Raw genomic sequence first — 13,610 nt, forward strand, 5'->3', positions numbered from 1 at the left:
TTTTAAATGCACAACCTGTCTCTTTCCCTACCTCTAGCTTAAATATTGTAACCTGTAGCACCTATGAGGGAGACTAACATAACAGTCAGTAGTAAAAAAGTGCAATACCTGTGGATGCTGCTGCCTTTCACATACTAGATGCTCAAGTTAAAAGGTTTCATGAACTATTGTGTTATGCAGTCAAGATATTACTTTCTCTACCCAGGCAAATTTATTTTAAACAAAAAACGCTACTCTAATCTCCTTTCCTAGAACACTTTTCAATTCTTAGCATTTTTCAGAACTGTATTCAGTTTTGGGCCCCTCAGCATAAGAAAGACATTGAGGTGATGGAGGGTGTCAAGGGCAATGAAGTTGGTGAAGGGTCTGGAGAACAAGTCTTATGGGGAGCGGTGAGGGAACTGGGGTTGTTTAGTCTGGAGAAGAGGAGGCTGAGGGGAGACCTTACCGCTCTCTACAAATACCTGAAAGGAGCTTGTAGTGAGGTGGGTGTTGGTCTCTTCTTCCAAGTAACTAGCAATAGGATGAGAGGAAATGGGCTCAAGCTGCGTCAGGGGAGGTTTAGATTGGTTATTAGGAGAAATTTCTTCACAGAAAGGGTAGTCAAGCATTGGAACAGGCTGCCCAGAGAGATGGTGGAGTCACCATCCCTGGAAGTGTTCAAAAAATGGGTAGATGTGGCCCTTTGGGACATGGTTAAGTGGGCATGGTGGTGTTGGGTTGATGGTTGGACTGATGATCTTAGAGGTCCTTTCTAACCTTAATTATTCCTGGTTTTTACTTTCATTAAAAAATAATCCAGCCACCAAGCCAGGAAACATGAAATTAATTATTACTCTAGCCGTAACTGGTTTAGTGGTGGACTTGGTAGTGTTAGGCTGATGGCTGGACTTGATGATCTTAAAAGGTCTTCTCCAACCTAAACAATTCTATGATTTCTATGTACTGTTTTACAGTACTTGTTACAACCTGACACTACTGATAGCTTGTTTTATACACAGTTAGAAATATTTTAGAAGTCCAGCTGTATATTATCTTTTAGGCTATGGCAACAGCTGAACTAGACCTGATTCGATTTGCTGTGTTCCTTTTTACTGAAATACTTGAGTGAGACGTGACCTCCAGTAGCCTTCTGAAGTTAATCCCGCCACACCCACCTTCCCAGTGACTTTACTGAAACCCCAGCCAAAATTTAGAGAGCCTTCATGCTCTCTGCATATCTTGGTGCACTCATGGTAGTATACAAAGTAGTGAGAAAAAAACCGAACACTAAGCCAAGAAGTATCTCCCAGTGGAAGTGCATTTAACAAAATTTAACCAAGCATCAGCATGAAGAACCACATTGTTTAGCTTTTAGCATGTCTCTTTGGCTTTCTGTCTGCTGGTTTCTTTTCTTCTGTTCCCAACTCTTGGACAGGTAGCCACTTCAGTGGATTACGGCGGTACATAGGCCACGGAGGGAGTGTTAGCTTAGAGAAAAGAAATGAAGTCAGAACATGTAAATCAAGATACTAGATAAGTGTTTTGTACCGCTTGTTAGGAAAATCTCATTCCCTAACTATTATACCAGTTAGTCTTCAGAAAGTTCATACAATTTCATACTATAAAGACAGAGATAGTCTACATTGTATACTGCATAGTCATGCTTAAGTAAGCATGACTAAAGGACATCAGCACCCACTCTGAAGAAAAAAGGATACCCCTGGACTACCGAGGTAATGCCAGCATCCCAGCCCCTCTAACACCTCTGTGAAACCCTCCCATTATCTGGCATCACAGGTAAGTAACTGTAGCCAAGACCGACTCCAGGGACATTTAGATCAAGAAAGAAGCAGATGGATGATAATGCCATAGTGGCTTTTCAAAACAGTAGTGTGTTAAGTAGTGATTGGTCAAATCATGTTGTATCTGAACACTTGAAAGATACAGTAAGAACCATGTGTAAAACTGCATTTGGTGTGCCCCAGTTGGAACGGGACACCTTGTGCATGAATAAGGAATTAATTTTGTAATTCTATACTTTGCGTCCTAGCCTCTCTCCCCAGTCAGCATAGGCCAGCTGCAAAATTTTCATGACAAGCTACCACTCTACAGAAAGCACTGGTAACAGAAAGGACAGTAAGGCTATCAGCTTGACCTAAAAGTAACATCTAATTGAAATGAAAAACTAATTCAATGTTACGTAGCGGTATTAAAACACAGTGTTCCCTAAAATCTTACTAGCATTTGAGAAAAGGTACTTACTGGCTTGTAAAGCACTTTCTACAGATCAAAGAAAGTACTAACAATGTATTAACAGCCTGAATTACATAGCACACATTTGTCTGTGCTGACAGCCCCATAATTTAATGATTATTTCAGATTAAATAGTGCATGTATTTTCTGGTTTGGGAAAAAAAATTCTTACCAAACAGGATAAAGCAAATCCAGCCATAACTATGTAGACAGTCCATCCAAACTGTTCAGTGATGTATCCATAGATGAAACCAATTATCTTAAAAAAAAAAAAATCAAACTTTAAACAAACAAAAACATTTCCCATACTATGGTTAAGTTGGGGGGTGGGGGTAAGAAGTTAAGTAGAAAACTACAGGTTTTTCAAAAGCACAGTTCATACATCTTTCTAACCTTGTTTCAAAATTGTAGGCCAAAAATGAAACATTGACAGAAAAGTCTTAATCCATGACAGCCCCTCAGGTTTTGCCTAAAGCTTTTAGTGACCCAGTTAAGCCAAACAATCAGAAAAAAAAAACCAGTGTTGGTAAGATCAGAAAACAAAATAAAGTCCTTTATGTTATCACCCATAGTTCTAGTATACTTACTGCAGAGACAAGAATGATTCCTTGAAAAATCTGTTCTGCTAATTTTTGGCCCTTGTAGTCCTGGGGAAAGAGATATTTTTTTGTCAGTTACCCAAAACACAAACCTGCCAGTTAAACCCTTTCAGGTTAGAGCCTAGAGTCAGCCTGACCACCGGTTCTCAGCTTTTTTGCTCAACTTTCAAATCAGACTGGAATTATTTTTCTTACAGCGTATGGATTTTAAGTGTAAAAGAATTAAGCTCTTAATTCACTTAACACCTCCCCTACAGTCTTGACCACATCATCTAAAATTAAAGGAAGCACTGTCTGTTCAGGATAAGTAATGCAAGTTCAAAATAGCATTGCAGTTAGCCTGATATCACTATGTAAGAGCCATAACACCACAAAAGAGAGTACAAGCTTGAGAAGATACAATATGTATGTCACCTGTGTTGGCGTGGCTTCAGAAAACATGGCTCTCAGAAGGCAAACCAGTTTGCCTTCTGGCAGTATATAGCACAGACAGAAAAATATAGAGGGGTTTCCCCTGCACAGCTGTATAACGTTCATTTTACAGCACATCAAAGCTCGACTTTTCAGAGCAAAAAAAATCGAAATTACACGGAGTAAAACTATACACCGCAGCCCCATCAGCAGTTCCTCGCGCCCAGCTGCCAACACCGCACGGAGGAAGGGGAACGCTACATGTCGCCAGGAGCGATAATGGAGGACGAGGGCCCGGGCACGGCCGTCCGTCCCACGGCAGCTGCCCTACCATCTGCGTGGGGATGGAGCGGAAGATGTGCAGCATGGCGGCGGTGCAGAGCAGCGCCTCACAGTCCTCGTCCTGCTCCCCGTCGTAGTCGTCTCCGTCTTCCTCCTTAGGGCCCTGCGGCGGCTGCCGGTTGCCCGCGTCGCCCAGCGAGGCGGCGGCGGCGGGCCGGCTCGGCGGGTACCGCTGCAGAGCACGACGCCCACCGTGGTGCCGCAGGACCGGAAGGCGGCTGCTGAGCTGGCCGGAAACGCGCTCCTTTCGCTCCGCCCCGTGCTCCGTCAGCCCGAGGCGGCAGCCTGCTGCCTCAGCCATCAGCTCCGCGCCGCCATCGCCGCCGTCTCTGTCCCGGGCCTGCGTCGGGGCCTGGGCTTCAGCCTCCGCCTGCCCTGTGCCGCCGCCGCCCTGCGCCGCCATCGGTAACGGCCGGAGCGACGCGGCGCGGGACGCTGTCTCCCCGGCAACGGCGGCTTCGATCCTGAGGACCCCTGTCTGAGGGGCCTTCAGCCGGCAGGTGCCAGGCGCCTGCGGTTCCGCCTGTCCAGAATCGACGCTGACTTGGCAGCCCGCGGGCGGTCCTTCCCGCCTAAGGCTCGAGCTCTGCCCACCAAGTCGTCGGTAGGTGCCGCAGCCCCGCTAGTGCAGCAGGGCGGGCGCGGGGCGGCCTTGGCTCCTCACGGCCATCAGGCATCGCCGCGGACGCCTGCGGCCCGTGGGGCTGCTGGTGGGTGGTGGCGGCCGCGGGGGCGGCGCGCTGCCGAGGTGGCAGTTGGCGGCGGCGGCGGCGGCGCGGGCGGACGGTGAGGGCGGGGGGGGGCGCGGGTCTCGGTGGCAGAGAGCTGCGCCAGGCCCTGCCGGCCTCGGAGCGGGGCTCCTGGGGCCCCCGCCTGGGCTGTGCCTCCCGCGGCCGCGGAGGAGGAGCTGCGCGGGAGCCCTGCCGAGGTGGCGGCCCGAGGGAGCGCGGTGTGCTGCTGGGCCCTGCAGCCCGTGGAGAGTGCAGTGACACGGGGGGGAACAGTCGTATGCCCAACGTACTGCGTGTAAACCGCGCCGCCGGAGTAACAAAAATTGCGGCAGTGTAGCGATGAGCAGGCGTTGGAGTATTTTAGCGTGGGTTTAATAATTTCTGGAAAAGTCGGTCTGTAAATGCTTTTAGCGCAGGCTGCTGCAGTGTCGCTAAAGGGCAGTTGTATATATGTGCGTGCACCCTCAGCACCGCTGCCACAGGGACTGAGCAGCATTGCAGCATGCTTCATTTTAGAGACGTTGCGTTGTACTCCTATAAACTAAGGCTACGTGTCTTGTCCGACGTCAGTAGTGCTGTAGACGTGACACACGGCATTTATTTGTTGTGCTGGATAAATACATCTTCCCCGCGGGAGAAATGCAACAGCAGAAGGAAGATGGTTTATGTCTGACATGCATAATGGTCACAACACAGTTTGCGGTATCTTAATTTGGAAAGTTTGCACGTGTTTTAATATAGAACTGTCTCTGTTTCTTGGATCTTGCGTGTTGTTATGGTGTGAGTGCTTTCTGTGTGTTACTTGAGAGTTGCTTCACACTTCAGGACGTGTAGTTCTTGTTCTGACTTCACAGTCACTGGTACCATTAAATAATGAATATGTCTGTTTGAATTGCATCCTGAAACTGCATCATTGCTTTGAGTTTGTGTTTTTATCCCCTTCTATAATATGATGGCACCACCTTCTTTTACACTTCTGCAATCTTTTTTGTGTGATGACACTTCAGCTGATATTCTGTTATATGTTATGTAGAGAATTTCATGGTTTTGGAAGCGTACAATGCTATTTGTTAAAGTCTTACAAGCATTGTGTCCTGCCAAAATCTTGCAGTTAGCTAAGTATGGAAAGAAATGTATAATCATTTGCCTTATTGCTGGGGTGCTTCCAGTTCAGATAGTTAAATAAATTGATTCAATGGTGGAAAAAAAAAAAACCAAACCAACCATACATAATCTTCCAGATTCTTTCCAGATCGCTTTTGACTGGCAGAAGGAGTTTGGGTTTGGTTTTTTTTTTTTCTGTTGGTGTAGTAAGTGACAAGATCTATATGCCTCCCTTTTCATCTCTGAGTTCTTCTTTAGATACATCACTGTAGCTACATACTTACTGAGATAGCATACTCAGTTATTAAAATGTGACATACCATTTTATCCTTTTCAGAGAAGGAAACATTCACTGCATTCAGAAACTGTTTTGACACTCCTGGTGATGGTGTGCTATGCCTTGTGTAGGCATGAACTGGAAGTCAGAAGTGACTGCTGTATTTTTTCTCTTGCAGGTTTGCAGGAAGCTTACGCTAATAAATACAACAAGAGAAAAATGACATTAAGGAAAGGTATGTGTATATGTGTGTGTCTAATTTTTTAAAAATCTCTTTTGTACTTTTCTGAGTTTCCCAACCTTTTTCTGGTTATATTCATAAACTTTTTTCTTTTAAATTTTCAGTGAACATTTCCATCCTTATAGTGGCTGTTGTTATATTTTTGCTAGTTCTTCATCATAACTTCCTAGGCCTCAGTGACTTCTTGAAACGGGAATTGTCAGGTATGTTGGTTGGTTTTTTTGTTTTGTTTTGTTTTTTTAAGAATGCTGGGAAAGCACATGCTCTGGCCAGACAGAAACCACTATGTTGCTGAAATAATGTGTATGGTAATGATCAATAATTTGCATAACAAGATAAAATTTTTGTACTCTCTTATGAGTAGATCTTTTCCTGTTCTCATACCCAAGAAACTTCAGCTTGGTGGGCTTGTCTGTTCTTGCTGTCCTGTGACTTTTCTCGGTCAGGAAGCTAGGTGAGGTAGTAGTAAGGGTTCCTTCTGGCTTTAAAAGTCATTAAGATACAATTCAGTTTACTTAGCAAAGCCTTTTCATTTTTGGGAGTCCGATTTTAAGAACTGCACATGATCCCACAGAGCCTCTCCATGTCCCCATTGAATGCCAAGTCCCAGTTTGCTGCTCCTGGGAGCTGTTGCTCCGGGGTAGCAGTTGTACCGGTGCCTCCCAACAGCAGTTGAATAGGAGCCTGACAGGCTTTAACCACCAATCAGTTGAAGTCAAAGCTGTTGAGCTCTGTCATCAGAAAAAGGCAAACAGAAGCAGAAGCCCACCTTTGTGAACAGCAGAATATTGCCCGCAAACTGCCAAGTCCCTCTTTGCTATGTTCCTCAAATTACCTAAAATTTTCTAATATGTAATAGTCTAGATCATCTGAAAGGTACCAGTGGTGTTACAGAAGTGTGGGTAGTGGGCAATTTGCCAGCTTTTACAGGTGATGTGGTCTAGTAACAAATTTCACCACTGATCTCCCATTTTCCTGTCTGCACACTATGAGTATAAATTCTTGTGGTTTCAGCTTAGGTAATGTAGTGTGATCTGTGATCCCTGGAATAAACATGGGCTGTACTTCATGCCTTGATCTTCAGTGGGAAAAAATTCGCAACGGTGACTTTAATTTAGAATTTCTGTTTTCTTCATTGATTCCTATCTAAGAGGAAAAGAAAGTATAAGAAAAAGAGGGAAGGCTGATGTGGAGGAGACTAGAAGGTGGTTAGGGTAAATGGGAGGGGGAAGTCAGTGAGATTATAGACATAGTAGAGGGGACCAAAGGTAAGTGTGGCCTACTGTAGTTTAAGCCTCATTTTAGTACCTTGTTGTGCTGTGTGTGAATATGTAGGGTTAAATGTATGTAGTTTATTTTGTAAGTGTGGTGTTTTCCTATTCATTAACATCTCGGATTATCAAGAGCCAGTGCTATATTGTAAGTGCTTGGTACTGGCATGCTGTAATCCATACCTTAGCTGAGGCATCCAAGTCCTTGCACAGCAGAAATAATTGAAGGTGTTGGGAATTTTAGCATGGTAATAATATCTGTGTTTCATTTGCATAAAACAAGTACGTGATGCCATTTGTACTCCACAGATTCAAATCCATTAGGACTTCAGCCTATAGATTTCATACCTGCAGTTCCCCAGAGGCTGGCAGATGAAAGGAATGATAAGGAGATTTCTGTGGTCATTGCAGCATCAGATGAGAGGCTTGGGGGTGCAATTGCAGCCATGAACAGTATTTACCGTCACACCAGATCCAACGTGGTTTTCCATATTGTTACTTTGAATGATACTGTGGATCACTTGAGGTAATGATCTTTCCATTAGGTTCACACAATACTGTAAAACTTAAGTTTATCTCTGAGAAGAGGAAGAGCTGACTTTCCCTGGAACTGTACTCCTCTAAATTGTTTGCAGTCCTATCTGCTGCTGCTGCTTATTGCAGCTTTTTGACAAGGCTGCTGTGGGGAGTCCTACAGTCATTCCTTCTGGTAACGTTTCAGGGATGGAAAAGAGCCATCTTTTCCAGTGGGGTTATATCCAGCCAGTGGGGTTGGAGTTTGTTGGTGGAGGCGTTGTACAAGTTACTTCCTACATTTCATATAAGCAATTAAAATGCTGGCAATGAAGTTTCTCTGTTTTTCTAGATTGTTCTTTGATCCTTTTATTTTTACCCACATCCGTTCACACTGATATTTTTTGTGAAGGATCTGTGATAACAGGACCATATATTCCTAATAAAATAAGAAGCAACCTCATACCTTTCATGTGTCACAGCTGTGCAGTATGCTGATAGTGGGCATGCCCCTGCAGTCATACAAGACACCACTGACATTCAGCCATGGATTACATTCTGTATGTATGTTTGTTGGATAGTGAAGCGAGTGGCCAGATCAAGATCTGTGTCACGGTCAATTGGATCTCTCGCTTTTCATTTGATTTTTGTCTCATTTAACAAAATCTGTGCCTTTCTCCTGTTTGCAGGCTGTGGCTAAGTAACACTGCTCTGAAAAATTTGAGATACCGAATTTTGAATTTTGACCCTCGTGTCTTAGAAGGGAAAGTACAAGTGGATCCTCAAAAGGCAGACACCTTAAAACCAGTGAGGATGTTGTTGATTACTTTTTGCAATTATTAGTTAGTAACAATAGATTTTGATATTGGCTTTTGAACACAATTAGAGATTAAAACTAAATCTGTTAGCATAGAAGCAATCTTCTATAATCAAATTCCTAAATTTCAGTAAGAATAAATTTCCAGATAGTGAGAGATGGATTTGAATATCTACATATGCATGCCTAGTATAATTTTTTGCTGCTACCTACAGTGAAACACAGCAGCTTGCATGTGAAGCATGCCAACACATCAGAGATACTACAGATATATGTGGAGAAATAAGAAATTCTAATATAGACCAGTTTTAAAGTTAGTTTATCAATCCACAGATTCATAGGACATCAGGAATTGATAGAACATGTTTATTTTAAAGAACTTCTAGGACGTTGCAGTCTATTTTACTTCCGTGGTAGAAGTTGTCTTGGACTTTAGTGCCATAGATAAGTGCCAGGAGTATCAGTCAATTTCACATTTATTTGGATAATTTTTCATTTAGTTCTTCACTTCTCTTGCTTTCTTGTTTTCACAGTTAACCTTTGCAAGATTCTACTTGCCCACTTTGGTACCTCATGCAGAGAAGGCCATCTATGTGGACGATGATATAATAGTGCAAGGTATGGGACCTTTTCTTAGCCTTCTGCTGCTGGCCTTATGCTGAAGTCAGTATGCTATCTCTTGCAGTAACCAAAAACTTGTACTTCAAGGAAAGATGTAAAAACTTTGTAAATATGAATGAGATGGATTAAACTGAGTGGTTTTATCTGCTGTAGGAATGGACTGAACAAAAAGTCACTCACCAGTGACCAGAAAAAGTCACTCAGTTAGGATTGCTTTTAATTTTTCTGTGCTTACTTCCATTTCTCAGATGATATTCTTGAACTTTACAACACTCCATTGAAACCTGGACATGCAGCTGCATTTTCAGATGATTGTGACTCAACCACTAATAAAGTTGCTGTCCGTGGAGCAGGCAATCAGGTTAGTTTTACTCTGATTCAGTGGTAACAATACTATAGATCTCAGGCTTTGGAAACAGGCACTTGGTTTTAATGTTCTTTTGGGTTGACTTCCAAATGCACTGAACCTAAAGGTGTGACTGTCCCTACCCAAACCAATTTACTCTGTTTGTGTTACAAGTGACACCCGCAGTTTCTGTTTAGGCACAGTAAAAGCACTTTGAATTTTTGCTGTGCTTTGCAATGAGAGCAATTCTCAGTCTGGAACTGTAGGAGATCTTAGAACATCGGAGGGAGATAGAAAAAGTACTTTTTCTGGGAATGGTACCATATGAATAATATGGTATTATTAAGAACATGCAGCATTCCTTAAAATATGTAGTTTATACAATTATGTTTTTAAAACAACCCCATGCAACACTACAGGCTTGGGGAAGAGTGGCTGGAAAGCTGCCTGGCTGAAAAGGACCTGGGGGTTCTGGTTGACAGCCGGCTGAACATGAGCCAGCAGTGTGCCCAAGTGGCCAAGAAGGCCAACAGCATCCTGGCCTGTATCAGGAATAGTGTGGCCAGCAGGAGCAGGGAGGTGATTGTCCCCCTGTGCTTGGCACTGGTGAGGCCGCAGCTGGAATACTGTGTCCGGTTTTGGGCCCCTCAATACAAGAAGACATTGAGGTGCTGGAGTGTGTTCAGAGAAGGGCAACAAGGCTGGTGAAGGGTCTGGAGCACAGGCCTTATGAGGAGCGGCTGAGGGAGCTGGGGTTGTTTAGTCTGGAGAAGAGGAGGCTGAGAGGTGACCTTGTTGCTCTCTACAACTACCTGAAAGGAGGTTGTAGTGAGGTGGGTGTTGGTCTCTTCTCCCAAGTAGTTAGCGATAGGATCAGAGGAAATGGGCTCAAGCTGTGCTAGGGGAGGTTTAGATTGGATATTAGGAGAAATTTCTTCACAGAAAGGGTAGTCAAGCATTGGAGCAGGCTGCCCAGAGAGGTGGTGGAGTCACCATCCCTGGGGGTATTTAAAAGATGTGTAGACGTGGCACTTTGGGAGATGGTTTAGTCTAGTCTACCCTTGATTGGTTTAGTGTGGACTTGGTAATGTTAGGTTAATGGTTGGACTGGATGATCTTAAAGGTCTTTTCCAACCTGAAGAATTCTATGATTCTAAGCTTTCTTTCTTGTGTTAAAGGAAGTGGTATTTGCTTTAACAACTTCAAATTATGCTTGGCTGTTGGGAGTTGTGCAAAATTTTTCTTTAAATAGTAATTTGACCATATTTTAAGCTAATTTCTACTCTTTCCTGCCCCAGTATAACTACATTGGGTTTCTAGATTACAAAAAAGAAACCATCCGAAAGCTTGCCATGAAAGCCAACACCTGCTCTTTCAATCCAGGAGTTTTTGTTGCAAATTTGACAGAATGGAAATTACAGAACATCACTAAGCAATTGGAGAAGTGGATGGCACTTAATGTAGTGTAAGTACCCCGAAGGTGGGGGCGACAGCGGGTCAGACACCGGGTTATGGTGATGGCATTTAACTATTAAATGAAGGGCTGTGTATGCATCTGTGGATTCCTGTCATGCAGCTGCAAGTGAAAATCAACTGATTTAGGGCTGTACAAGCATCCTTTCCCAACTTCTTTTCATCTTCTCTTCCAGAGAGGAACTTTACAGTAGGACTCTGGCTGGCAGCATCACGACACCTCCACTGCTAATTGTATTTTACAAGCAACATTCCAGTATTGATCCCATGTGGAATGTCCGGCATCTTGGTATGTATGAAACATTTGTGACAGTGCGCCCCCAGTGTGTTTTTCCAGGTCTGTAGCTGGACACCTTGTTGATGATGCAGCAAATAGGTCTTTTCTTCCCTCATTTTGTACCTTGTTCTTTAAGAAACACTGCTTTGCAATACTATCTTGGGGCTTGTGGGCCTGATCCTTCATGTTCTTTTTTGAACTGCTAGGGGGATAGTTCTTGAACTGACTTACTCTCAAATTATTTCTCATTTTCCTTTTATTTTTCCACATACATACTGTATCTGAAGTGATCCTAGGTATTTCCTCCAAGATTGTTGAGAGGAACAGACATTCATATCTTTTCTAATGGTGAAACCCCAGTGCTGGGAGAGCTTTCTTAGGTTGTTTCCAATGAACAATACATAGGCTGCTGAATACACCTGGGTATTAAGGGGGTTTTAAAGAACTTCGGAAGTTAAGGCAGTACATTAAAATAGATACCGAGACCAATCAAAGTGGCATTCAGTTGCACTTGATTATGTTTTTCACTTTGCCCTGATTTCTGCCTCCCCATATCACCTCCTTTCTCCATAAATGACAAGATTTCCTTTGTTAAAATCCTTTGTTTTGAAGTTAAAATATTGCATGTTGGTGTTTCTGCTGCCTTTATTTCAGGCGCTAACGCTTGTTTTTCAATAAAAGGGTCTAGTGCTGGAAAAAGGTACTCTCCTCAGTTTGTGAAAGCTGCCAAGCTGCTCCATTGGAATGGACATTTCAAACCATGGGGAAGAACAGCTTCATATGCTGAAGTCTGGGAGAAGTGGTATGTCCCTGACCCTACAGGCAAGTTCAGCCTGATCCGCAGACATTCAGAAGCCTATGAAGCAAAGTAGAGTCAATTTTAATAACTGATGGCATTTTCTCAGGAAACTTCTGGAGCCAAGCAGAACTTTTTGTTAGCCAACTTGTATTACAGAGCAGTCCTTGCCTTCTGGAGCACAAGGTAATGCACTTATTCAGGTGCAGGTCAAAGGAGTCTCACTTCACTTGTGTGACAGAAGATGCTACTCCAGCAGCACTAGAGAAAGCAAGGATCTCCACAAACTAGCACTTTTGTTATTTCATTTATGTCTGTTGCGTGTTCTTCTGCTCTTTACTACAAGTCTTCTAGAGGAGGATCATTTTGTCAGCTACAGAAACAGTTTCTAAGAACAAGATACAACTTCAGCTGGTGCTTGCACCATGCAAATATTGCACAGTGATGTACTGTAATTAAGAGCTGCTTGGGTTTTGTTGGGTTTTTGTTTTGTTTTCTTATCCTGTGAAATAGGTTCATCAACAACCCTTTCTTGCATGAAATCTCTTCCCAACCATTTCTGTGTAAGTCTTTCTTGCAGAATTCTGCAAAATTGAATCTTTTTTTTTGAAAGATTAATTTTTCAAGTATTATTTCACTATGCAAAGTGGTTTTAACTGCCAGTGAACACTAAAACTTTTTTTGTACAGTGGTGGAGAAAACTGTTCAAAAATAAAAGCTAATTTTAACATGTTGACTCAAACCTTAGGTAAATGACAATGATTCTAGTCTTGATCTGATACATGAAGTGTGTTTCTGTTGTACTTAAATACAGTAGCAAGCGATTGAAACTAAAGTCAAGTGATCTCATCTTTGCGAAAGCAATCTCATTCTAAAATTGTGCAAAATGCTTATTTGGGGGATCAGGCTGTATGAATTGCAGCTTAATTTTGTAATTGTTAAGCTCCTCGTAGTTCTCTCAAGTAAGCATGGCTCTGCTATAGTTTTTCCTACCATACCTTTCCCAGTCTGGCCCTTTAAACTCATCAGGCGAGATTCCTGTGCCCTTTTGCAGCTGGCTGCCGATCTCCTTTTCTATAGGCAAGTTTTGTGGGTTTTTTTGCATTTGTAGTGTTGAGTAGTGGTTATTATTAGCTGATATATCCCAGCAGCTTTTGTGCCAGCTATTCCATTTAATACAGGTTTGAACTCAAGTTGTCATTTTTATTCAATAATATTGCTTGTGAACAGTCCTTAGTAGATGTTTAGACAGCAGGCTTTGTGTTAATGCAGTGACAGGCTCAGTGTTGCGTGGTCTGAGATACAGGGCAGCAGAGAGCTAAAAGGCTTGTTCATGTGGCTGAACAAGGTTTTAGTACTGCTTTATAAATTAAAAGGACTTCCAACTGCTTGACTCATTGCAGTCACTGCCTATAATTTTGTTTCTGTCATGGATGCTGATCTGTGGTTTGTTACCTATTGTTTCTTCTCCTCAGTTTTGATGAACAAGAACCATTCTTATCCTTGAAGTGGTTAGGAATAATGAAATAAGTTCAGTTACCAAACTTCGAAAGATT

General features: G+C 43.0%; 2 protein-coding genes across 3 annotated transcripts; one reads left to right on the forward strand and one right to left on the reverse strand.

Moving 5' to 3' along the window:
- Positions 1-1,282: 1,282 nt before the first annotated feature.
- Positions 1,283-3,722, reverse strand: SPCS1 (signal peptidase complex subunit 1). The gene is made up of 4 exons (XM_009484416.2): positions 3,577-3,722; positions 2,823-2,882; positions 2,408-2,494; positions 1,283-1,469 (listed from the first exon to the last, which is right to left on the reverse strand). Exons 1-4 carry the CDS (start codon positions 3,610-3,612, stop codon positions 1,347-1,349), a joined length of 306 nt encoding a protein of 101 aa, XP_009482691.1. The 5' UTR covers positions 3,613-3,722; the 3' UTR covers positions 1,283-1,346.
- A 441-nt stretch (positions 3,723-4,163) lies between these two features.
- Positions 4,164-13,447, forward strand: GLT8D1 (glycosyltransferase 8 domain containing 1). 2 transcript variants are annotated; one of them, XM_075714724.1, is made up of 10 exons: positions 4,164-4,191; positions 5,878-5,934; positions 6,045-6,143; positions 7,521-7,737; positions 8,414-8,531; positions 9,075-9,159; positions 9,411-9,523; positions 10,807-10,973; positions 11,158-11,270; positions 11,940-13,447. In XM_075714724.1, exons 2-10 carry the CDS (start codon positions 5,919-5,921, stop codon positions 12,128-12,130), a joined length of 1,119 nt encoding a protein of 372 aa, XP_075570839.1. In that variant the 5' UTR covers positions 4,164-4,191; positions 5,878-5,918; the 3' UTR covers positions 12,131-13,447. The 2 variants fall into 2 exon arrangements, with proteins under 2 accessions (XP_075570839.1, XP_009491193.2); XM_009492918.2 differs by lacking the exon at positions 4,164-4,191 and having other exon boundaries at positions 5,527-5,934.
- Positions 13,448-13,610: the final 163 nt, after the last annotated feature.

Source organism: Pelecanus crispus, chromosome 7, assembly GCF_030463565.1.
Source record: "Pelecanus crispus isolate bPelCri1 chromosome 7, bPelCri1.pri, whole genome shotgun sequence".
NCBI lineage: Eukaryota > Metazoa > Chordata > Aves > Pelecaniformes > Pelecanidae > Pelecanus > Pelecanus crispus.